Raw genomic sequence first — 26,397 nt, 5'->3', positions numbered from 1 at the left:
CACAAAACTTTAGTATTTATAGAAAAAATGTTCTGCAACAACAGATATATCTTTTTCCTATTCTATAAATTATAAAATATTTAACCATTTATTCTTGGCTATTGCTACTAATTTCTGGTTTTCTTATGCTGTTTAGTAAGTGCCTTAATAGAGATTATGTTATTCCACAGTCCTGATAAAAAAATACATACAATCACACACACTGCATGGACATTCAAAACACGTATCTCATTGAAGAAATCTAAGGAATTACCAAGAAAACCACAAGGCTGTTCTTAGAATGATTAAAGCCTTCTCAGAACACCATTTACAGAGCTCAGTCCTGACCAAAACAGAGAAAGGTATACTACAAGAGTTCATAATCTGAAAGGAAGATCACTCTCCTAAGATAAACAGTCTGTGAAATAAACAAAGAAAGCAAATACATTTAGACATCTAGATGAGCACTCACTTTCCCAAAAGATTGATGTTATCATTTAGAATGGAATCCATCATGGTCACGGGATCTTCTGTGGTCAGACTAGACGAGCCATTTAGCTGGACGGCACTGGACATGAGAGGGCTGCTGCCATCGCTAGCTGAACTCGGGGATTCTACGGCTGGTTCGTTCTGATCTCCACTCTGAATGACAGGTGCATACTCATCTTCATTGTCATCTTCAACAATGACAATATCAGGGTACTGGCTACAGCTACATCAGCAATATAAGAACCAATTACACTTTCAGACCAATTCAATGAATTCATTCTGTCCATTTTTTCCATGAAAACTCTCTTGAAACCATGTATCAAAAGGCTTAAATTTCTTGGGTGAGTAGCCTAATTACAAATATTGGTATTTCATGTAATATAAGACCACGAAACGTGTTTAACTTCAAAATTAAAAAATTAGAATTGTCTTAGTTTTCCAGTTTAATAATCTAAATATGAGTTAGTTATTAATTTATCACAAAATAAAGTGGCTTTGAATTCAGCTCTTTGATAAGAAAAGTAACCAATATTTCATAAATTTTGTTTCACAATCTCCTTACTTGGAGGGATCAGATATAACATCTTCATTAGTTTCTGGAATAACTGGGATACTTTCTTCATCTGTATTATCATCAGTAACATCATAAATAATGATATCATCTGAAATCCTCTCCCTTGGCTTTAAACCTTCAGTCCTACTGTGTGGAACCTAAAAAATAAGGGGAGAAAATATTCAAAAAACTGAAATTATACAGACTACCAAATAATATGCCATCAAAAAAATGCTAAATGGGCACCTACTATTTATTTACTAAATGTTAGGGACACAACGGCAAGCAAACCAGGTATGTTCTCTGCCCTTATGGTAATTACATGCTTTCTGGCATTAGTACTGCCACTTTATAGAGGTATGAAGTGTTTTATCTGCATTCTATTTCTTCTATTATAAGGGGCCTTGTATAAACATGACATGCCTCAGACTGTTTCTACAGAAAATTCTGTAAATTTTGAAGTATTTTTTATACCCAAAGGGTAAAAACATTAAGACTTCACCAGAAATTTCAAGCATAACTAGATGGGTCCTGTGCTGATGGAGATTATTTCATCCATTTTATTCTTACTCATTAAATGCTTTCATTACTAGAGGAAAAAAACATTTCAAATATTTCATAGTTAAACGTCTTTTAGCAATGAATTTTTTGTATTCAACTACAGATATATTCAGACCATAGGTACATTAATTAAAAAAATTCAATTCTCTAAAACATAGTCAATACTGTAATGCAAAAAAATCTAAATCTCAACACTGGGTAATACAGAGACAAAAGTTACAAAGTACTTTAAACATAAATTCAGTTAAATTAAAAAATTTTCATTCATCTAAACTGAGTCTTTAATTTTAAAAACAAAATAGTTTAGGTATGCTTGATTATTTAGAAAAGAGTGGTGGAAAGTGGAACCAGATGTTAGGTTAACTCTGATTTGCCTAAAAACAAAAATCTCAAAACTTTAATAAATCTGAAACAGTATTTAGAATTCTAAGATTTGAAAGTAACAATAATAATCAGGTATTAAAAAAAGTCTAGACTCTGGGATGGACTAATTTGCCAGTGGGTGTAAGTTTGACAAATTATCCAGAAAGCCTATGATAAAAGTGAAGGCAAACAAAATATGTTTTGAAATCATTACAGTGAAGAACAATCTAGTCTATGCATATTTGTAAGTTGGAAACAAAATAACCAATAGATGAATGCACATTTATATTATCATAATACTCAACTAACAGCACATAATATATGAGATGAGCTAAGTCTGTTTAATGAATTTCAAAAGAGAGAACAAGTGAAAAAAACCACAATGTGAAATATGTACAAAATGTTATTTCTGTGAAGTTCAGATATATGAATACAAGATATTATTCATAAATTACTTTATGATGATTTTCAGTTGGTTTTTTGATGATGCTGAAACAGATACTGTTCAAATATTAAACAAATATTGTTCATGGACTCACACATATAAAATGGCATGAGAATGATAAATACTAATTCAAGATAGTGATTATCTCAATATCAGAGGAGACTGGTGAGAGGGAGAGAAATGAACTTGGGGATAGGCAATTGAGACAACTATACTTGCAATAGTTTATATTTCTTAAAATAATCTGAAGTGAAAAATGAAAAAAGTCATGATTTAAGAAATCTAGAGGATGAGCACTTAAGATTATTATTTGCTAAACTATGAATGCATTAAATACTGCTATAACATTTAGTTTGAGATAATAAATACAAAATAGAATTTAAAAAATTACTTTATGATGGTGATTATCAGCTGGTTCTTTGACTATGTGCTGAAACAGGTTCTTCTTTTGGGCTCCATTCGTGTTCAGAAGTAGAGGCCTAAAAATCATTAGATAATTCATGAAGTTCATGAAGAATATATTCATGAAGCAAACATACAAGGAACTTAAACTGCTAATAATTTACCCATACACAAACACACTCATTGTAATAATGAATAAAAAATTTCACTAACAATACACAAAGAATTCTTAAAAATAATTATATCGTGGGAATAAAAACTGGGGGATGAGTATTTCTGGAACTTTTATTTCTCCATTCTTCTGTACTATTTTTGTTATATTACATATAACAAATTACTCTCTCCAGAAATTTTCGTTGCTGACTATGTAACTCTTTATGAACTCTACTTACATAGGAAACCTAAATAGGTAGTATCATAAGAACTAGTTAGTGGATAGAGTCAAGTCACAGTATAAGCTGTGAGCATCACAAGGTAATTTTTTTCTCTTCCAACTATTCCTTTGTCCACTACTTTTCTTCTTATGGTTTAGTTATGACAACTGTAGTTACCGACATACATAGCTATCACAACCTGTGATATACAGGTTTTTAAGACCCTTATGAGTGGATTAGACAAGATCAAGTAAAAAAAAATTTCATGTTTTTTTCCAACATAAATCCTCTCTTTTAGATTTTCCTTCACTCAGATATTCTAATACCACACTAAACTGCAATCTGAATGAAAAGGAATTCTTTATTAACTCCATGTATATCTGTAAAGTGACCATTTAGGCTATCCTTATTTCTCAAAAACATCAGCAGGATGACAGCTAAAAAATAAAAACAATCTTTAAATGTTGAAAGTTTAATTTAACAGGGTAGGAACCGTTCATTTGGAACAACAGACACACATCCAGGAAATATAAGCCATTCGTGGTTAAACACTAAAATGTCTGGTTGTCTATGTATAGGTCAAAATATTTTATCATAAAAAACTTACCTTTTACGCTTTAAACTCACAAGCTGGTTATTCTGAACCAATGTAACAATAAACTGGACAATCTAAAAAGAAAAAAGTTTCCATCATACACTTAAAATTATTTATTTCACATTACAAACCTATAAAATTAATTTAGGTACTATGTGTCCTCTATTCTAAGTTACATAATGTCTCACATATTAACATATCCAAAATTTGGATGCATCTTAAAACTCCTATCTAAACAAACATATCAGCTTCTAGGCAGAATAATAACCTATGATAAAGTTGCTGGCTACCTAGGACATAGAAATGTCTAAGACATCCATCCATCCATCCACCCATCCATTTATCTATCCAATAATCGGTTATGTCCTTTGGTGATAAGTACCAAGCATGCCTGGATATAGATATGAACTTTTTACTTAAGATTCTTTCAAAATCATGATACAAAAAAGCATGTTTGACAGGCAACATTTTTCTCATACCAGTTAATAAATTGGAAGGATAACAAACTGTGAGTTCTCTCAGAACAGATCATACAATGTTCAAGTTAGAGAAAGTTTACTGGGTAATTCTAGAATTGTTTAATGAAAGATATTGCCATGAAGTAGCTAATTATGCATCAAGAGAAATTGCCCAAAAATAGTTAGACGTTATCTAAAAATAAATCACAATTTTGAAGATGGAATATACATGTTTTCAAATAAAGAATTTCTTGTTTCAGATTGTTTCCTCTTAAACATCTGTGATACACATTCTGTGACCATCAAGAGAAGCTGGTTTAATCTTCAAAGTCTGATTAAATTTAGGGGAAAACCTATTAAATAGATCAATATATGAAAACAATCCTTCATATTTTATAACACTGTTTCTTAAAGTGGTCCATGAACCAGCAGCACTGGACCGGGAACTTGTTAGATGTCCAGAATCTCAGCCCCATTCTAGAACTGCTGAAGTTGAAATTCTGGGGGTGAGGATCCAGTAATGTGTGTATTTATAGCAGGACCTCCAGGGGATACTGAAGTGAGTGAGAACCAGTGGCTTAGGGTATGCTTTGAAATTTACTGTCAACTTCCTAAAGGAGTTAAAACAGTGAGGATCACATGATGAACTATGAAAAGCAGTGTATCACTGAAAGGCTATGAATAAAGGTCAGAAGTGATTGGAGAACTATTTAGACTCTGCAGAAGAATTTTCTTTAAGGCTTGTGAAATCTATGTAATTAAAACATAGAACTGTCAAGTAAAAATACATACCATATAGCTTTCTACTCAATGTTCTTCCCCAAAAGAGCCTACTAAATAGTTTGCCTGACAGATCTGTATGAACTTTTCCATGGAGAAAAATATAGACATTTTAATTGAAGAATCAGGAAGAAAGTATATGATAGGGTAGCCACTAAATTGCTTATTCAAATGAAACTGCTGACAGCTGATAAAAAGACAACATTTAAGCTTAAATATATGTAATTCAACTTCAATTATTTTTGTTTATTTATTAAAAAGTGTTAGGGCAAAGTTCTGAAAATATTACTGATTGAGTTTATAAGATCATGAGTCACTGGCTAAATTTCTCCTGAAATTGTTCTACATCTCAGTTCTCTTTTGACACTTTTGCATCATGTTGTAGAAAACTTGTTTCCTGAAGGAGAAGATAAGGAATCTAATGTTTACACCATCTAACTTCTATACCTGACAAGTCCCACAACAGGTACCTCACATATACTATTCCAATTAGTCCAAGGCCAAAGAGTAAATGGCAGTTAGGAACCAATTCTAGGAATAGAGAAAAAATTATCAGCTATCCTCATGTATTATGTAAAGTCCTTAAACTCACCAAAACACATAGATTCAAACTAAAATTTGAGCAGACTTAATGTTAGCTTTCAAGAAAAGACTGAAATGTTACATTACATTAAGTATTTTACCAACTCTCTTTTAGGAAAAACATACCCAACAAATTATGTAGTATTATAAGTTAATATACATATATAAAACCATTATTTCCTAGAAAAATATTGTTCCCTGAAAAAGACTGAGAGATTTTTAAAATAAAGTACAGGTTAAGGTACAACTATCATTTTAAATCAGATATTCTTAATAGTTCTCCATGTTGGACTCAGCTATGGAACTTGTGAAAACATATGTGCTTGGATGAAACCCTTAGAACTGAATTATACATTCAACCTTCACTTGCATACTGATTTTGAAAAGACATCTATTTGACCGTAGGCCAAAGGTTACAACTACCATTCATCTGTTGTTCTAAGCCTACTTCACTATCCAGATCCTGTCAGGCATAACCCTATTTTTAGCTAAAGTCCTCTGAACTTATTAACAAGCAGAAGCTCTCTCATCCTCCCTCCCTAAAAAAACCTGTTGCTTAGAGTCCAGTTTACTCATGGGTAAAAAATAGCTGCCTGAATTACTTTTATGTCTCACCTCTTATTAATATACGAAAGCTGATATGAAAAGATTAAATCACAAGAACACAATGCAACAGAGATTTTCAATGCCCTCACTGAGAATCTCAGATTATCAGTTCAGATACTAAAATCTAGGATTTATTTTACAACACTACATTAACTGCTTTTCTGCACAGACGAGTAATGCCATACACTAACAACTCATCTTTTTGAACTAATAATGTGGTCTGATTTGAAAATATTAGTCATTCTTCTTCTTAAACTGGTATCTATGCCTTCTAGAGTAAACTGTAAAAACAACAACAAAAATCCCCCCAGAGTAAGGTTATATCATTCACAGTAAAAATAGTTAAGAAATTGGTAATGTATTCATTATATTCTTAATAAAGTATCTTTAAAGTTGGTTTATCAGACAAAAGAACATTTATGAAAAGCTGGGAGTATGGAATGACTGTATTTAGCTAAAGAGAAATGTTTTTTATTCAAGGATATATAACATTTGGCTTAATTTGAATTCATAGTTTTGCTCTGTCTGTGCACCTAATATGTAAGATGTTAAGTTCAATCAGTGATTATTCAAAGAGAGACTTTTTTGGTTCACAAATGGTCCTCATTAAACAAATGCAGATTATGGGCATGGGGAAAAAAGCTTACCTTTCGAATAACTTGTTGTTGTTGTGCATGTTTTGCTCGTAATTCTGACACTTCCTTCCAAAGGGACTCATTCTCACTATGTTAATATTTATGAAAAATAAAACCAAAAAAACTCAGTCAGGAAGCCAGACCTCAGTGTTTTTAATTAAGAATACAAAAGAACAAAGAACTTAACCAGTTTTACTACAGATTTTTATGAGATTAGGAAAACTTTGGTACAATGACAAGAATGGTAACTATTTAGACACAACTCCAGAATCATTCCTTCTTAATTACAGTATTTTCTATTTATGGCAATACAAACACAAAAATTTAAGACTCACGTCTACATCCATACGGTGAAATTTACTCTGACAATCTGGCTCATATTTTCTTGTTCAAAAAATAACCTAACCCTTCAACTGTGGCTACCAAGTGAATTCAGGACTTGTGCTTAGGAAGCAATTCTTGAAGGGAAGTGATGTTTATCCAGCACTTGCTATGCTCCAGGCACTATAGTAAGTATTTTATAAATTACTTATTTAAACTTCTCTAAAAACCGTCAAGAAAAATTATCATCTTTACAGATGATGACACTAAAATAAAGAATTGAGAGGACTTGCCCAGGATCATTTGGCAAGTACTGAAGTTGCACTGAAGTCCATCCAACTTGAGAACTGTCAATCTTAAGATCTATCTCAAACACAAGCATATGAAAATACAAAAAATTGTTTGAAGCATATCTAAACATATGATAAACTGCAAACTTTCCCAGTAATGTTTCTTTTCCCACATTCACGATTCTTTACTGAAATTGCACTGTTATTAAATGTTAGCAGTAATGATAATGCTGACAACATGAAAGATAATCCACCTATTAAGTGCTTAATTTTTTGTTCTTTAGTTAACTTCCACAAAAGTTGAAGTTCCTCAATCTAACCTATTACAAAAGGGAACGGATTTATAAAGGATATTGAAAATGAGACTCTAATACTTACTGAATAACTATGGTAGTTTTCTGACACAGGTATTTTATAATACTGTCATCTGTCTACTAAAGATAAGTAGGAAAACAGTTACCTCTGAGACTTACAGAATCAATTTGGGATCCTATTCCTTTAGGGCTAAACCAGAGACTCAAGGATTTGGATCAAAGGGTACCTTAGTAAGATACAAGGTACACAGAGTAAGCCAGTATAAAGGTTAAATGAAATATGTAAACCTGGAAAACTTAAAATTAAGTTTTATTCAAAAAGAAAATAAAAGTCCAAGGCTACTCTTTTAATGAAGATTCTTGAGTTAAGATAGCCAAACTTATGTCCCACATTTGAAATGGAAGAGAGAACACATAAAATAACTACTCTCAATACCTTGGCACCTATTAGGATAAGAGAAAATCTGAACTACTAGCTAAGAAAAGTACCTATCTACTCTCTATACAAACTCTTACTTAGGCAAGGTAGGATAATGGTCCCAAGAATTGTAGTAAAACAAAATAAAGCATCTTTCTTTAGATAAAAGATTTGCATAACACTTTCTCACATCTATGTAAAGTTTCAAGTAGAGCAAATCTCAGGTGCCCTTTTCTCCCTGTTTTTGGTGTCCTTTTTTTCCCTCAGAGATAGTCCACAAAGAGAAGTGTTAAGAAACCACCATAAAAGAATGAGTAACACATGTAGCATTTTTTAATGCTTTGTCTGCCCTTATATGTGTGAACATCATATGAAAGCAAACCTAAGTAGAATAATACTTCCTACACCAACTTAAAGATCTACTGTTTCATCAGTAAGACTTGTAAATCAAATTGTTTTTATTACCCTGGTTTATATATTCTTTCAATCACCTTCAAGAAAATATAATAGGTTAAAGCCTATGGCCATAAATCAAAAATAGAGGGAACAAATACTTACAGAAAAATAACCTTTAATCTTGGCTTCACCAACTTGATTTAAGTACTTAAAGCAACAACCTCAACCCCTAAAACACACACACACACACACACTCCTCATAGGATTGTATTTGAAAATAATACTTAACCTTTTTAATTCAGAAAGCCTGGACTCAATAGTCTCTTGTTTTATTTGAACTTTCTGAGCACTACTTATAATTTTTGTTAAATCTTCCTGACGTATTTTATTTTCTTCTGGTTTTGAAGATGAAACCTTTCAAAAAGAAAATTTAGGAAATCAAATATTAAACACCATGACTCTAATTCAAAGTTTTCATATTATTAGTATTTCTATTTTTATAGTCTGTTCAGGAAATGGAATCTAGTTCTAAAAAGCCCAGGATAGGATTCTAGAAAAAGAAAAAAATTCACTGCCAAAGAGGGAGAATAAGGAATAATCAATTTTTTTTTAATGTAGAGAAATTTCCACAAGCAGGAAAATATTATAGGCTTTTCTTTTTTTCATTTCCTTCTGCCAAACTCACTGTAATTTCCTCAAGCCTCTTATCACATTTCACATTTAATTAAATTTATGCAGTAACAGCTGCATGGTAGGCCATTTACTTTCATAGTCCACTACCCTTTTATATCCCCTTTGGTAGATTTAGGAAAAATATCTATTTCAGCAAAAGATACCATTCCTTCAAAAATGTATTATTAAATACTTGCTATATACAAGGGACTTTTTCTGGGCATTGATTATTCAGCAGCGAACTACAGAAAAACCCTCCATGGAGCTGACATTCTAGCAGGAGTTTACATTTTTAGAGTGAATTAGAAGTGAGCCATTCCAATACGGATTACTACTTACTTTCAGTCAGAATGTAAATATTTTTCTCCCCTCTAAAAGGTGTTTGAAGACTGAGTCTTCAAGAGAGTTGAGTATGGGGGAAAAAATATGAAATAGAGGGCAAATATTAAAGCTTTACTAGTCCAAGTCATCCCAACAAGGAACACCTGTGTATTTCTGTACATCCTTAATTTCCACAGCTAAAATGTAAGAACACCCAAATTAAATTATTTTAACATTAACTCACCTTCCTTTTAATGTTCTCCAATAAGTCATCCTGGCCTTGTTTGAAATAAGGATGCTGAAATTCAACAGGACCATCTCGTTCCTGCTTTACAATTCCAGAGTCAATATGGACTACTTTACGGAAACCATCTGAAAAAGATTAAAAATTCACATGACTGAAACAGATAAAAGTAAACAATTAATGGTAGTTCTATGGAATGCACTTTCCTTTATCAACCTAATGGGAAAAAAAATGGTTTGATCAGTGGCTGATGACAGTACTCCACGTAAACTGCTGTTCATTACTTACACATATTCAGTTGCCTCACAAAACTTGCCATGTTATTGTGCTTGAAGTATTTGGGAAGAATTTCTTTTGCAAATCTTTGCTCATCCAAAACCAAAAAACTTTGGCCATTCTGAAAAAGAGAAAAAGTCAGTTATTTACAGTCCTTTGACAGTAGGTGATACATATGAACTCCAAAACTAGGCAGCCCTTCCATGATACCTTCAGACCAATATTCTACTTCCTCTGTTAAAGCAGGACGGGAACAAACTGCAATTAGTGTCAAACTACAATTAAGTTTTTGATGTCAACCTCAAAAAAGTTTAGGAGTATGTCTTAAACCAAAAGCTGTACTATACTTTATGGTGAAGTATTAGAATTTCCATTAAACAAGATAAAAGAAATACAGTATGTAACCAACATAATTATTTAACAATGTTTTAAAGCCAATGTAATTAGACAATAAAATTTGAGCAGCAGTATTTTATCATTTCCAATAGACATGATTTATCCTTGTATAACTGAAAAACTGAAGAGAATTCAGTAAGATATCTGGCTACTAATTAATGATATCACTAGTATATATAAAAATAAACAATTTGAAATTCACTACAAAAATACAGTAATCAAAACAGCAAGTTACTAACATAAAGATAGGCTAATGGAATGCAACAGAGGGTCCAGAAATAAACCTGACATATAAGGTCCAAGGATTTTTGATAAGGATGCCAAGTACTCATTGGGAAAAGGACATTTCAAGAAATCATGGAAAAACTAGATACTCATATGCATAAGAATGAGTTTCAAACCCTTATGTTAGATGCAAAAGTTAACTCAAGATGGATCAAAGACCCAAAATTAAAAAGCTAAAGGTATAAAAATCTTAGAAGAACACACAAGGGGTAAAATCTTTGTAACATTGGATTTGGGGATGACTTCTTGGTAACACTAAAAACAATGAAACCAAAAATAGGCAAATGGAACTACCTCAAACTTAAACATGTATGTGCAAAGAACACTATCAATAGAGTGAAAGGCAATCCATGGTATTACAGAAAATACTTGCAAATTATACATCTGATAAAGTGTTAATATCCATAATATATAAAGAATTCCTACAACTTGACAACAAACAACCTAATTAGAAATGGGCAAAGGACTTGAATAGACATTTTTCCAAACAAGATACATAAATGGCTATTAAATACATGAAAAGATGCCTAGCAACATTCCCTAATTATTAGGGAAACAAAAACCAAAACCACAATGAGATACCACTTCACACCCATCTGGACGGCAATAAACAAACAGAAAAGTGTTGGCAAAGATGCAGAGAAACTAGAACCTTTGTTCACTACCAGTGGAAATGTAAAATAGTGCAGTTGCTATGGAAAACAGTATGGTGGCTTCCAAAAAGAATGAAACAATTACATGATCCCACAGTTCTACTTTTTACCACTGAACCATGCAGGGGTAGAGGTGTTGACTCCCTGTGCAGTAGAAAATTCATAAATAATTTTTGACTCCCCAAATACTCAACTATTAATAGACTACTGCTGCTTGGAAGCCTTACTGATAACATAAACAGTCAGTTAACACAATTTTGTATGTTGTATGTATTATATACTGTATTCTTACAATAAAGAAGCCAGAGGAAAAAATGTTTCTTTGAATTGTTGCAAATCTCCAAATATTTTCCAATATATTTACTGAAAAAAATCCAGTATATATTTATTGAAAAAAATATAAGTGGACACACACAGGTCAAACCTCTGTTGTTCAAGGGTCAACTGTATATACCCAGAAGAACTGAAAGCAGGGATTTGAAGAGATATTTGTACACCCATGTTTTAGTAACATTATTTACAACAGGAAGAAGTGAAAGCAACCAAAATATGCACTAACAGATGAATAAACAATATGTGGTATATACATACAGTGAAATATTTAAAAAAGGAAATTCTGACACCACTACATGGATGAACCTTGGAAATATTATGCTTATGCTAAGTAAAGTAAACCAGTTGTAAAACAACAAATACTATATGATTCTACTTATATGGGTATCTTATATGAGTATCATTATACTTCCTATCTCCATGGAGATAGGAAGTATAATGGTTACCAGGAGATAGGAGGAAGGAACTGGAAGTTATTGTTTAATGAGCTACAGCTTAGGAAGATGAAAAACATTCTGGAGATGATGGTTAAACAAGAATGTGAATGTACCTAATGCCACTAACTGTACACTTAAAAATAGTTAAAGTGGTTAATTTGGTGTTATGTGTATTTCACCAAAACAAAAATTTAAAACTAATGGGATATAAGATTCCAATGATTACAAAATGTCAACTATCTAGAAATATTTTTAAAATATACAAGATCTTTAAGAAAATATTAAACTCCCAGAGGAACAGTGTTATAAAGCTATCAGTTCTCCCTAAATTAACCAATACATTAAATTCTTTTACTTAGGGAAAAAAATGTTTTTGGAGATGAAGTGAACAGATGCTAACACAACCAAGTATTAGCTACTAAAACGCATCTGTAAAAATAATTACAGGCAAATTTCATTTTACTGCACTTTGTCTTATTGTACTTTGCAGATACTGCATTTTCTACAAATGAGTTTGTGGTAACCCTGTGTCGAGCAAGACTATTGGTGCCATTTTTCCAACAGCATTTGTTCACTTTGTGTCTCTGACATTTTGCTAATTCTCACAATATTTCAAACTTTTCATTATGATTCTATTTGTTATAGTGAACTGTGATCAGCAATATTTGATGTTACTACTGTAATTGTTTTGGGGCAGCACAATCTATGCCCATATAATACGATGAACCTAATCAATACTGTGTTCTGAATGCTCCACTGACTGGCTGTTCCCCATCTCTCTTCTTCTCCTCAGACCTCACTATTGTCTGAGACACAACAATATTGAAATTAGGCCAATAATAACCTTAAAATGGCTTCTTCGTATTCAAGTGAAAGAGTGTGTCTCATGTCTGTTTAAATCAAAAGCTAGATATGATTAAGCTTAGTAAGAAAGTCATGTCAAAAGCTAAGAGAGACTGAAGGGTAGGCATCTTGCACCAAAAACCAGTGAAGTTGTAAATGCAAAAGGGAAGGTCCTGAAGGAAGTTAGAAGTGTTACTACAGTGAACACATGAATGATAAGAAAGCAGAAGAGCCTTACTGCTGATATAGAGAAAATTTTGGTGGTCTGGATAGATCAAACAAGCCACAACATTCCCTTAAGACAAAGCCTAATCCAGACCAAGGCTCTAACTCTTCAATTCTACAAAGGCTAGAGAGATTAAGGGAGCTGCCAGGGAGAAGTCTGAAGGTACCAGAAGTTGAATCATGAGGTTTAAGGAAAGAACCCATCTCTATAACATAAAAGTGCAAGGTGAAGTAGCAAGTACTGATGTAGAAGCTATATCAAATTATCCAGGAAATCTAGCTAAGATAAATCATGAAGGTAGCCATACTGAACACAGATTTCCAATGTAGATCAAGAAGCTTTATATTGGAAGAAGATGACATCTTGGACTTTCATAGTTAGAGAGGAGAAGTCAATGCCTTGCCTTCAAAGCTTCAAAAAGACAGGCTGACTCTCAGTAAGGGTTAATGCAGCTGATAACGTTAAGTTGAAGCTAATGCTCATTTACTATTCCAAAAATTCTAGGACCCTTAAGCATTATGTCTGTGCTCTATAAACAGCCTGGATGGCGGCACATTTGTTGACAACAGGTATACCAAATGTTTTAAACCCACTGTTGAGATCTAATGCTCAGAGAAAAAGAGACTCCTTTCAAAATACTACTGCTCATTGACAATGCACCTGGTTACCCAAGAGTCCCAACGGAAATGTACAATGAGTCATGCTGTTTTCTTGTTGACACAATATCCATCCTTCAGCTCCTGGATCAAGGAGTCATTTCACCTTTCAAGTCTTTTAATTTAAGAAATATATTTGGTAAGGCTATATATATATATGTGTGTGCCACAGGCAGTGATTCCTCTGATGGATTTGGGATAAGTAAAATGAAATCTTCTGGAAAGGATTCACCATTCTAGAACATTTGTGGTTCATGGGAAGAGGTCAAAATATAATTATTACCAGGAGTTTGGAAGTTGACTCCAACCCTCACGGATGACTTAAGTGGAGGAAGTTAACTGAAGATGTTGAGAAAACAGCTCAAGAACTAGAATTAGAAGCAAAGCCAGAAGATGTGACTCAACTGCTGCAATCTCATGATAAAAACTTGAACCAAAGAGGAGTTGCTTCTTACAGATGAGCAAAGAAAATAGTTTCTTGAGAAGGAATCTACTCATGGTGAAGACAGTACAAAGATTGTTGAAATGAAAACAACGGTTTTAGAATATTACATCAACTCAGTTGAGAAAGCAGCAGCAAGGTTTGAGAGGGCTGACTTCAATATTGATAGAAGTTGTATTGTGGGTAAAATGATATCAAACAGCATGGTACGCTATAGAGAAATAGTTCATGAAAGGAAGAGTCAATTAATGTGGCAAACTTCACTGTTGTCTTATTTTAAAAAGTTGTCACAGCCACCCCAACCTTCAGTAACAACCACCCTGATCAGTCAGCATCTACCAACTCTGAGGTAAGGCCCTTCACCACCAAAAAGAATACTGAAAGCGCAGATGATGATTAGCATTTTTTGGCAATAAAGTATTTAATTAAGGCATGTATACTGTGTCTGTATACATAATGCTATTGTAGACTTGACTACAGATTAAACACAACTTCTATATGCACCTGAGAAACCAAAAAATTCTTCTGACTCACTTTATTGTCATACTCATGTTACTGCAGTGGTCTGGAGCTGAACAAATACCACCCCTGGGGTATGCCTATATGTAACAATAGATAAGAAAATATTGAAAACAGTGGGGAGGGTGGTATAAACCTATCCTAATTCTAACAGGTGATACAATTATAGTGTTTATAAGAGTTTGGGACCAAAAATGGGGTAGTCAAATGTATGAATGGACAGACAATAAAGGAATCTACAAAAAAAGCAGCAATCTATTTGAGCATTTAACAGTTAATAAGTAAGGGTATATTTAAATGGTGGGGAAAAGGACGGAAAAGGATTATTTAATAAACTTCTAATTTTGAAGGAAGAAACAAAAATTCGATACTAATTCAGTGTTATCTCACTCTTTATAACCCAACTTTTAGAAGCATGATATAAACCCAAAAGCCATACAGGTAAAAATAATAAATTTATTCATGGAGAATGCTATCTGCCTACACTATCTCCCAAATTCCTTTCTTAATTTTTAAAACTATAATTGTATATATTTAAGGCATACAACATGATGATTTGTTATACACACATACAGTGAAATGGCTACCACAGTCAAACTAATTAACATATCATCTACATCAAACTAAAAAGCTTATGCACAGCAAAATGAAAAGACAACCTAATGAAACGAGAGAAAATATTTGTAAACAATACAACTGATAAGGGGTTAATATCTGAAGTATGTAAGCAACTCCTACATTCAACAGCAAAAAGAACACAAACCAATTTAAAAAGTGAGCAAAGGACCTGAATAGATACTTTTCCAAAGAAGCTAAATGGCCAACAAGTACATGAGAAGTGATCCATATCACTAATCATTAAAGAAATACAAATCACCTCATATATGTTTGGATGACCATTATCAAAAACACAAAAGGTAAGTATTGGTAAGGATGTGGAAAAAGGGAACCCTTGTATAGTGTTTGTGGAAATGTAAACGGGTGAAGCCATTATTGGAAACTGAATGAAGGTTCCTCGAAAACTTATAAATAGAACTACAATATGATCCAGCTACCCTCATCTGGGTATATAACCAAGGGAAATGAAATCTGTATGTCAAAAAGATGTCTGCACTCCTGTGTTCATTGCAGCATGATTCACAACAGCCAAGCTATGGAAACAATCTAATTTTCTATGACAGAATAAAGAAACTGTAATATACATATATACACACACACATGTATGTGTATGTATATACAGTGCAATATTATTCAGCCTTAAAACATAGATACTCCATTTCCAACAATATGGACGACCCTCTATTTTATTAACAGAATCACAGTTTTGTTTGATGCTGCAACTACATTTCTCAGTCACCCTTACAAACAGAGGTGGCCAAATAACACACATGTCAAATAAGAAATAAGCAGAATGTATTGAGGGGGCTTCCATAAGTTTCTAAAAAGAGACAGATTCAAAGTGTCATATCCACTACATCCCCTATTCCTGCTTGGAACTTGGAGCTAATGGCTAGAGCTCCAGCAACCACTGAGGTAGAAGAACTAAGTATGGCTAAAAAGATCAAAAGGTGACTGGCTATCTTCAGACATAAAAGAAAGTTTTCCGTTTTGTTTAAGCCATTGTTGTCTGGATTTCTATTACTTCTGTCTGAACGTAAACCAGGTAACAGAATTATAAAAAAATTTAATAAAGTTGAAAGATTTATACTGAAAATATGTTAACCATTTATGGCAAAGTGTTAACTGCATAAATTTATAACATATCAATTAAGATGAAAAACCAATGTGAAATTTAGAAGAGGCCTGATCTCAATCATAATTAAATGTAGAGCAAAACAAATAATGATTTGGCATTAATGAGTTGGGCATAATGAGTTGGGCATTAATCAGTATTGGTTATTCGATAACTATTAAAGTTAAAAATGCATAGATCTTTTTCTATCATAAAAGGGTCTTCCCTCTAACCTACTTCCCTCTTAATCTACCTACCCCATTTGTCTTTTCCTTCACTGCAAATTTAACAAGTATTTCAGAGCCACTTTCTCTAATTCAGGACCATCTACTTATTCTTGCTAAAAATTGGTCTCAGTTTCCCTCTACTGAAACTGCCTTCCTAAAATGTCAAATGCCAAATTCAGTGCCCTCTTTTCATTCCCTACCTTCCTATACATACCTCTCTGTGGCACTTCATTTGGCACTACTGCCAATCCCCTCCTTAAATGCTCTACTCTTTTGGCTTTGAAATCATACACTATTGGGTCTCTTATCTCTCATATTTCCTTTCAGCTGTCTTCTACCTATGAAGAGGTAGTGTGCTTTTAAGGATTCCAGCCTTGATCACTGACACCTTTTACACTCTTTCCTTAGGCAATCTCATCCATACCTGTTTATCTAATTACTGACTTTATTATATACAATAATTATCATATCTATACCTCTGCTCCTAATCATCCCAGATATCACACTTGAATTTTCGATTTTACTATAATCTCAAGCTATTATCTATTTCAAATAGATCTTCCTACTCCCCCAAAGTTAACTTTTTCCTGTCCTCCATCCTGGACACCCCACTCCTATCTAAGTTCTCCAATTCAGTTTGACAACAAAAACAAAAATAAGAACTCCCCATTTAACAGCTAGTAATTAAAGAAATATTAAAAACATTCCCCTTAAAAATAAGAAAAATGGATTCCAACTGCTTCTACTTGATACCCCGAGGTCTTAGCCATTGCAAAAAAGAAAACAACTGAAGGTATAAGGTTCTGAAAGGAAGAACAAAACTGTCATTCACAGATGTATGAATGTACACTTGAGAACCCTAATTAGTAAAATGATTAGCACCTTGGTTTTTTATCAATATACAAATGTTCCTTTTATTTCTAATTAGCAGCAACAGCTAGAAGTGTATTTTTAACTAAATGATACCCCTTACAACATCTGTAAGATACCTAGGAAGAAATCTAACAAATCTGCAAGACCTAATTCCAAAACAAAACTTTATTGAAACAACAAAATGATTTACAAACATGCCTAGTTTATGGGAATACTCAATTTACAATGTCCATTTTCTCAAATCTGATTTACAGTTTCAATGCAATTCTAACAAAAATTCCAATAGGTTGTTTTTTTTAAAATGACACTTGGTTTTAAAATATATGTGGAAGAGCAAAAACCAAAAATAGCCAAGGCACTCCAGAAAAATAAGTTGCCCTCCCAAAAGCAGGACTTTTTATAAAGCTGCATTAATTAAGGCATGTGATATGGGCACAAGGATAAACTGTCCAGTGGAGCAAGAATAGAGAACATAGAAACAAAACAACATAATTACGCTGTAAGACAGAGGTAGTAATTCCTATCACTGGGGAAAGAAGGAACTATTCAATAAAGGACCTAAGACAACTAAATATTTACATGGAAAACAATGAAACTGGATCCCTCAGACCCACACACAAAAATTAATTCCAGGTGAATTGAAGACTCAGATATAAAAGGAGAACCTTTAAAACTTTCAGAAGAAAAGAAGAGATGGAAAAGTGTTTTCTCTCTCTGGGCAAGGGGAAACATTCTGAAGAAACAAAAAGCATAAACTGTAAAAAAGACTGATAAATTATACTAAAATTAAGAATTTCTACTCATCAAAAGAAAATAAAAAAATAAGCCACAAACTGGGAGAAGGTAGAGGCAACACATATATCCAAAAAAATACACAAAACAAGGAATTCCTATAAATAATAAAAGATAAATTACCCAATAGTTGGTTTATAGAAGAGTATAGAATAGTAAACACAAATTTTACTAGGTTTGTAGAAGAGTAAACACAAGTGGCCAATAAATATGAAAAGGTGTTTTAACTCATTAGGAATCAGGAAAATATACATATTTATAACATATATATAATATATATAACATAAAATATAAGATCTCATTAAGGTAACACTTCACATTCACTAGATTGGTAAAAATTAAGAATGATAATACCAAGTTGTATAGATGATACAGATTAATGGAAAAGCTCATGAATGCCTAACAGGAGCACAGGCTGGACTGATCTCTCTGAAAAACAGTCTGAACTATTTTAAGGTTGAATATTTCTTTTCTTACTTTCCAGCAATTCTACTCTTCAATGTAAGTATGTGTGTGTGTGTGTGTGTGTGTGTGTGTGTGTGTGTGTGTATACATATATATATATGCCTTACATTTTTTCTTATATACACCAGGAAAGATATATAAGAATATTCACAACAGCATTTGACACAGTTGATCTTTTCTTTCTAGAAACATTTTCTTCCATTAATTTCTATGACCTCATTCCCTTGTTTTTCCTCTTTCCATACTCTTTCTTCTCAATCTCCTTTGCTGGCTTTTTCATGTCTTCATACTCTTCATACTCTCTGAAAGTGGGGATACCCTATCTTTCAGTTCTTCTATCGTCAGTTGTCTCCCTGGAGGATCTCAATAAGTCCCACGCTTTACCACTCACAAGCTGCAAACTGCACCCTGAACGCCAGTCTTATGTCCAAACATCCCATTCAATATTTCCACTTGCAAGTCTTGGAGTGTAGAAGTTATCCAGGCTGTTCAAAAATATTCTGGTTCTCCTTCCTTGCACTAAACTTCTCCCACACCTCCTTTAAAATTAAGTATGACCACATGACTAAGTGTGTTCTATGAAATGCAAGCCAAATGAAACAATTTTCAATACTAGTGATGATCCATTTGTAGTCTCAAAGTTAATATGGCCAACCAGCATCCCCATTTGCATATCTCTGGGTTTTCACCCATCTCAGTAAATGGTACCATTATTATTCATCCTGTTACTCAGGCCAAATCTATGAGTCATTCTTAATTCTTCTCTGTCCCTCCTCCCACTGCAGCCAATTTATCAGTAAGTTCTGCCTGTGGCTTTGTCTTCAAAGTAGGTATCAAATTCAACATCTTCTCATCACCTCCATTGCTACCACCCTACTTTCAGTCACACTATTTTCAATACCATAGTGGAAAACTGTGATAGTCTTATAACTAGTTACTTCATTTCCAATCTCCTTACAGTTGTAGGGCCCTATGCTATTTGTTGCTGCCTACTTTCCTGACCTCACACTCATATTCCCTCTCTTAAAAATATACTACACGGGCCTTCTCCAATCCATGAACATGCCATTTCAAAGCCTTTACATTTGACATTCCCTTTGTCTGGCCCATCCTTTCTAATAGCTCAGGTCACCTATTCAGAGAGTCTTTCCTCATCACTCTACCCAAAATACCCACAAATCCCAGTCATTTTCCATGCTAGTTACCAATTCATTGCTCCAACTTCATTCTTCATTATCTGCTCTGAAAACATGAACCTGGGTCCCTTAAATATTTTTCTTTCCTTTCTACCTGGTATGCTGTTAACTTTTGTCAATAGATACTAGAAAGGTTTTACAAAAGGAAGAGGTTCTCTTTCCTGGTTCCCAGTTCAGCAATGGCAGGTTCCTGCAGTCCAGGAAGGTTCTCCAGCAACTAGCACTTACAGTGCATGGAGGTCAGCAGCACACCAAGGTGAGCAACTTCCCTTTCTCTTTGGAGTAAACTAGAGTAAATCCGGCAAGACATCTTCCCCATGAACAGCTTTCTAAGATATTCTAGAGCAAGAACTGATAAAGATTTTTTTTAAAGGCTAGACATTAAATATTTTAGACTTGCAGATAGTATGTTCATTAACACTGCCTTTGTAGCAAGGATGCAGCTATAGACAATATGTAAACAGATTGAGCATGGCTATGTTCTGATAAAACCTTTTTTACAAAACAGGTGGCTGGCCCATGGGTCAGTCTGCCGACCCCTGTCCCAGAGGGCATACTTTCCAGCAAGTAGTGAAGGATGGATTTCCACTAAGTTCCACCCGTGTGGCACCAGTGATTTCTTTGCCATTGAGTGAGACATGGTCCTGAGCTCTTCAACAAGGTCAGTATCTTAGACTTGCGAGAAAGGGTTCTTACCTCAGCACTCTATCTTATCTTTAGCAATGAGGTGCTTCTTTTCAACAGCTATTGCTATATTCTTTAGAATTTTCTTTACTCCAATTTCCCTGAAATAGTAATTCAATTAAACTTTCTCTGTTCAGAATACTGACTTCTGTCTCCTAATTGACAGTAACTGATTCTCTCTTTACCCTGCTTTATTTTCTTTATGGTACTTATTAGCTGATACATTATTTGTCTTTGCTTTTCAATTATGAGTAATTATTAGTATTCTGCACTGCAAGTAAGCTCTATGAAAATAGCTATTTTGTTCATTACTGAATAAATTCTCAGTACCTAGCATACAGCTGGGTCCTAACAGATTCACAACAAATATTTGTGAGTGACTGAATAAATGAATCATTGGCCACAGTGGACCAAATTATAAATTATATTTTTAAAATTTCAACTCTCAAATTATACCAAATGAAGAGATGAATGCCTCCTGCTTAGATCTGTTCTTCTCTGTCATATAACCCTCATTAACTCACAGGCTGCGTCTCTGCTTATAATATTTCTTTAGTCTCCACTCTAAAATTCATTAATAACCTGAGTGCAAAATTCTAACTTACTGCCATTTAAACTTGTTAGATTCAAGCAATATAACACAGAACTCTCCCTACACATTTTACAAGGGGCAAAAAAGCTGCTACTGAGTGGACTGGGAGAGTTGGGTAGTTTTTTTTAGGCCTTACCCATAAATGTTGGCAAGCATCCAAAGAGTAGTTAACAGTTGTTACTGCTCAATTGGTACTTATGGTTAAAAACATCTAAAATATTCTTACCAATTTACTTCAGCCCTATTACTTTAAAGTACTTTTCAGAACAGAAATTTGTAACACTTTTTCCTTTTTAACAATCTGTAACTTCTTAATGTTCCCCAATTCCTTCTGAGTCTCTAGTTCATTCTCTCTTAACTTACACAAATAAAAAACACTTGCCAATGAATCTTTCAACTTTTCTGTAGGCCCATCTAAGGTGGATTTTACTCTTATTCTGCCGCACTGTGATCTTTCCTGTTTTCACTTGGAAACACTGTAACAATGCAATGGTTACTGGGAAGTTAAAAAGATACCAGAACATTGGGTAGTCAAAGGACTTGCTGCTCAAATTCATCCACAACAGAAAACACTGGACAAACTCTGTTATACTACTTTTCCCTTCTATTTCCTGATTCGTCTGATTTGAGAGGGATAGGGAAGTAGAAAATGCCAAAGGTGGAACAGATGCGTATGATATCTTTAGTGGAAATCACTTCTTGGTCTCCTCAAGTAGTCTGAAGATCAGAGACAAAGGGAGTAATACTGGCAAAACAATGACTTTCCAGTTCTTTCATTCTTTTATACTGCTTCACTTTAAAATACATCAAACTGTTACTGTACAGGGAACAGTAACAGTAAAGGCTGTTCCCTGCTACCAATGGGAAGAACTTACATCCAACTGCCACTTGTCCCTGCATATCAAGTTTCCCCAGTTGCTTCCAAGTTAAACCTGCAATCTCTGTTTAGGACTCTTGCACTTAGAACAGCTTTAGATTGTCCAATAGTACTATCTCTGACCTTGATTCTGGCAATAGACTGACTATCAAAGCTAAAACAGCTATATAAAATTCTGAAGTTAAAAGAACTGTGAAAAAAAAAAGAAAGGAAGAAGAAATTTCTAAGGAAGGAATATGGGAAAATATACAATATATTTTAAAGGCACTCTGGATTTAAAGACTTCTATTATGTGACTCAATAGCACATTTAGTATAATTTTGATTGCTCAGAATATTGTATTTTTATAATTAGTGATGAGAATGGAGGTATTATTCATTTTTCATTTTTGTCATAAGTTTCAAAGAAAAATAAAAGTATGTATCTTTAGGAATATTAAGCCAAGCTTTTCAAACTGCCACTGGTAAGAGGTTTTTTTCCTTTGCTTTTTACACTCAAGCTAGAATAGTAAATTATTTCCCACAAGTGAAAAAAAAAGCACAAAAGATTCCCTGGTTTTCAAAACACCTGCTGCTTCTAAAAGGTCTTAATATGATTTTCACTCAGATAGTATAAATGCTAAATTACCTGAACAGAAGTTTAACAAAACAAGTTTGAAAGAAACCAGAGACAACTATAAACAGCAACTTTAAAAATCTGAGCGCAACTTACTTTGGCTTTTCCATCTAACATATTTAAGTTGTACTTTTTATTGTAACACTGCACTTGGAAAAATCTGTGGGAGTAAGAGAGACACTTTTGCAACTGAACTTAGCTCCAGACAGTATTAATGCAGAATTGTCCACACCAGCTTGTGGAGGGCAGCATTTTGGTGTGAAAATAAATACTGTGCAACCTGTATTAAATAGTGTTGCTGATTGAAGATGGATCTGGGAGGTCAGAAACCTATGTTAGTATCCCACCTCCAATAAAGGCTAGCTTTGTAATTATGGATAATCTAACCTAAGCCTCAAATCCTTATCTATATAATGATAAGGATTTTCCGAGATTCTTTTCAGGCATAATTCTATCTTCACCGTTCCTACCACTTTCATTACTTATTCCAAGGACTTCACTGATTCATCAGACACTAATTACCTTGTGTGTCCCTAGCACAGAAGTTGTGCCTGGCCTCACTTAATTTATACTTCAGTTGTCCCATTATGTATTAGAAAATGAGTAATAAGACATAAGCTTAGACTTAATAAAAGGATAAATAAAAATTATTTTTAAGTGGCCATCCAAGCCAAAAGGTAGATAAAAGTCAGTTTGGGTGTAGGGGAAAACTCAGGCCAATCTCTAACATGAACCTAAGGCTGAGTTAACAGCAGTCTGTGCTGATCCATCCCTGTCAACTTTTAATCCTTCTGACTGATGAAAAGCATGAGACATATTTATTTTTAAGTGTACGCTGGCGGCTGGCTTCCTTATTTTCCCCTTTCCCTATACAATTGAACACAACTCATCAAATGCTTAATACATACAACCCAGTTGAAATTGACATTCAAGAAAATTAAGTTCTAGAAGGGAGATATAAAAATGAACAATCATAGTAATATAAGACAGAATATGGTGTAACAGTCGTCAAAATTTCATGTACTCCACATAGTGCTCCCTCTTAAGATAAAAGTAAAACTCAAGAGTTCCTATAATAGGAAAGGAACAGCAAAGAAATGGAGAAAGAAAGGGGATAACATTTACCTAGCACTTAGCAGGTGTCAGGCACTGTGCAGGTAGTTTCACTTGGACTTCTTCAAACCTCTAACAAGAAAATATCCCCAACAAATGATAATCTACAAGAGAAATCCACTCCTGTCCCTAAATGATTCCAAAAGACTAAGAATGGATTCTAACGCAAGAGCAGTGTTTATGTAATAATCACTCTGCTTAGAATCTTAGTATTTGGACCTAGAAGGGGAATCTTTGGATCACCAAGGCAACCCATTCATCTTAGAGACATGAAACTCAGGCCAGACAAGGAGATTAGCTAAGGTCACCCCTGTTCAGTGGCAGAATAGAGATCAAACCGATCTTCAAGACATCCACATACCATTCTGCCAGCAACTGTTCTAAGAAATTTAGTAATTCACATTGGCTCCTAAGTTACCGAACACCTCTAAGCATTTTTATTTAAATAATCACAAAAATGCGTTTATAAGCATGGCTCAGAATCTCCAAAAAATAACGTACCATTTTCTATATTTTAAAACCTACCGCTATTTAGTAACCTGCGTTTGAACATTTGCCTACTTCCCTGACTGCTCTCCTCATAAAGATCCCAGATGCTAAGCGGCGTTGCGGCGTTTTTTTTTTTTTTTTTAGGGAGGAGAATCAGGTCGCTGAGGTGAAGATTTCTTCGTATAAACCCCCGCGTTGACGATCCCGGCGCGGGCTGCGCGCGCCCTCAGCCATCCGGAGCCCGCGACGCGCGGCGGACGCGGAATGAGTGTGCACTAACGTGCTCCCGCGCTCGCGGCTCGCGCGCCGCCCTGGCGCTGCCGGGCCGGGTCCGAGCGCCGACCCGGCCGGACCGTTACGGGGCCTCCGGGGCCGCGGCGGTCAGTGCGGGCCGCCCCTCCCCCACCGCGGCCAGAGTCCGCGGCGCCGGCCGGGACCCCCGCGGCTACCCGCGCGAACAATACAAGAGGTCCGTCGCGAGGCTAAACGCCGAGGCCCGCGCCCGTGGCTCAAGCCACCCCGCGTCGCCTGCCTCGCAGAGGGCGTCGAGCCGCAGGCCGCGAGAGGCAACCCCGCGGGAGGGAGAGAGAGGCAGCGGTTGGGCAAGGGGTTTGGAGGCCGCCCTGCCCTCACCCGTACCTGGCTCCAGGTGATGAATTCGTTGGTGTGGGTTTCCTCCACCAGCGTCCACAGCTTGCTAAGGAAAGCCGGCACATTCGAACTCTGCTTCATTGTTAACGAAGCGCAGGGACTCCCAAATTCTACACCCGAACGCGGCGTTAACGGCGGCTGCGGCAGCGGCGGTGGTAGCTGCTCCCCGAGAACGCCCACAACGCAGGCGCAGCAGCCCCCCGGCCCCGCCCCCCGGCCCCGCCAAGCGAGCAGCGAACTGGGAGGCCGGCGGCCGCACGTGACGGACAAGTCTCCGCACTCGGCCCGTACGCAGGGTGGGGGCCGCACCGGTCCTGTTTCCGGCCAATCCCAGGCACCGACCGCACGACACAGAAAAGTGATTGGGTGCTGCAGACCTGGAGTGGGTGGGAGCAGAAGGGGGCACCGCCTTCTTCTTCGGCTTTTATACGGGAGCCTTTGCTGTAGTGGATCCCCGACTTAGGGAGCCGTGTTTGATTGTTTCACGTGGAGACGGATTTGGGTTCGTGGGCTGTGGCTGGGAGACTTGCAAGGAGTCCTCAGGAGCTTTTGAGTCATAGATTTGGTAGGCAAAATGTGTGTGGTTTGCGCCAGTAAGAAGGAAGGTGAATAATAATTCACATGGAAAAAAAGCTTTCAAACGTGACATGCTAGGCCCCAAATTGAAACTGTCTTAAAAATAATGAACCTTGTCCTTAAATTTTCATTAGGAGAAAACGGTGCCTTTAAAATAGGTTCATCAAAAAGAGGAATTTAAGTAATAACTCACTCTTTAGTAAGCATGTACTACTGTGAACCGGTAACTGTAATAGGCACCTTACATGCTGTTTTCAATTCAAACATTGAATGCCTACTATAAGGCCAGCATAAAAATAGTCTCATTTAACACCATTTTAGTCAGTTAAAATAAAATTGCTCCTGCATTACTTTACGCATATATTTCTGTTTGCCAGAGATAGTTTGCTACAGTAGGAAAAAATACTGGATAAGGAGTCACCTTTTCTGAGTTTAGCCCTCCCTAGTTTCAATGACAGTTTAGTGGATATTAAATTACATGGGTTCTGTATAAATTAGAGTAATCAATTACCCTGTCAATGCCAGTCTTCCCTATCTCCCATTAAGGATGTTTCTCTTCACCCAGTAGAAAACATTAATAACATCATAAATGTAAACATGGTTTGAAAGAAAGTGTACAAAATCAAACTTCTTTTGCAAGTCAGAATGTGG

General features: G+C 35.2%; 1 protein-coding gene across 2 annotated transcripts in view; it reads right to left on the bottom strand.

Moving 5' to 3' along the window:
* The window catches only part of HSF2 (heat shock transcription factor 2), a 33,931-nt gene extending 8,560 nt beyond the window's left edge, over nt 1-25,371 (bottom strand). Inside the window, exons 1-9 of one of the 2 annotated variants that reach the window (XM_036993624.2) lie at nt 25,159-25,371; nt 10,087-10,195; nt 9,799-9,926; nt 8,851-8,975; nt 6,835-6,910; nt 3,774-3,835; nt 2,782-2,869; nt 1,031-1,179; nt 452-691 (exon numbers count right to left, since the gene is read on the bottom strand). In XM_036993624.2, coding sequence (XP_036849519.1) covers nt 452-691; nt 1,031-1,179; nt 2,782-2,869; nt 3,774-3,835; nt 6,835-6,910; nt 8,851-8,975; nt 9,799-9,926; nt 10,087-10,195; nt 25,159-25,251 — 1,070 coding nt within the window. In that variant the 5' untranslated portion in view covers nt 25,252-25,371. The remainder of the gene's footprint in view (nt 1-451; nt 692-1,030; nt 1,180-2,781; nt 2,870-3,773; nt 3,836-6,834; nt 6,911-8,850; nt 8,976-9,798; nt 9,927-10,086; nt 10,196-25,158) is intronic. The other variant, XM_036993618.2, reaches the window with a different exon arrangement.
* Nucleotides 25,372-26,397: the final 1,026 nt, after the last annotated feature.

The sequence above is a fragment of the Manis javanica genome, chromosome 13, assembly GCF_040802235.1.
Source record: "Manis javanica isolate MJ-LG chromosome 13, MJ_LKY, whole genome shotgun sequence".
NCBI classification, from domain to species: Eukaryota; Metazoa; Chordata; class Mammalia; order Pholidota; family Manidae; genus Manis; species Manis javanica.
The sequence above is the reverse complement of the archived record's forward strand: the minus strand, read 5'-3'. Positions and strand labels throughout refer to the sequence as shown.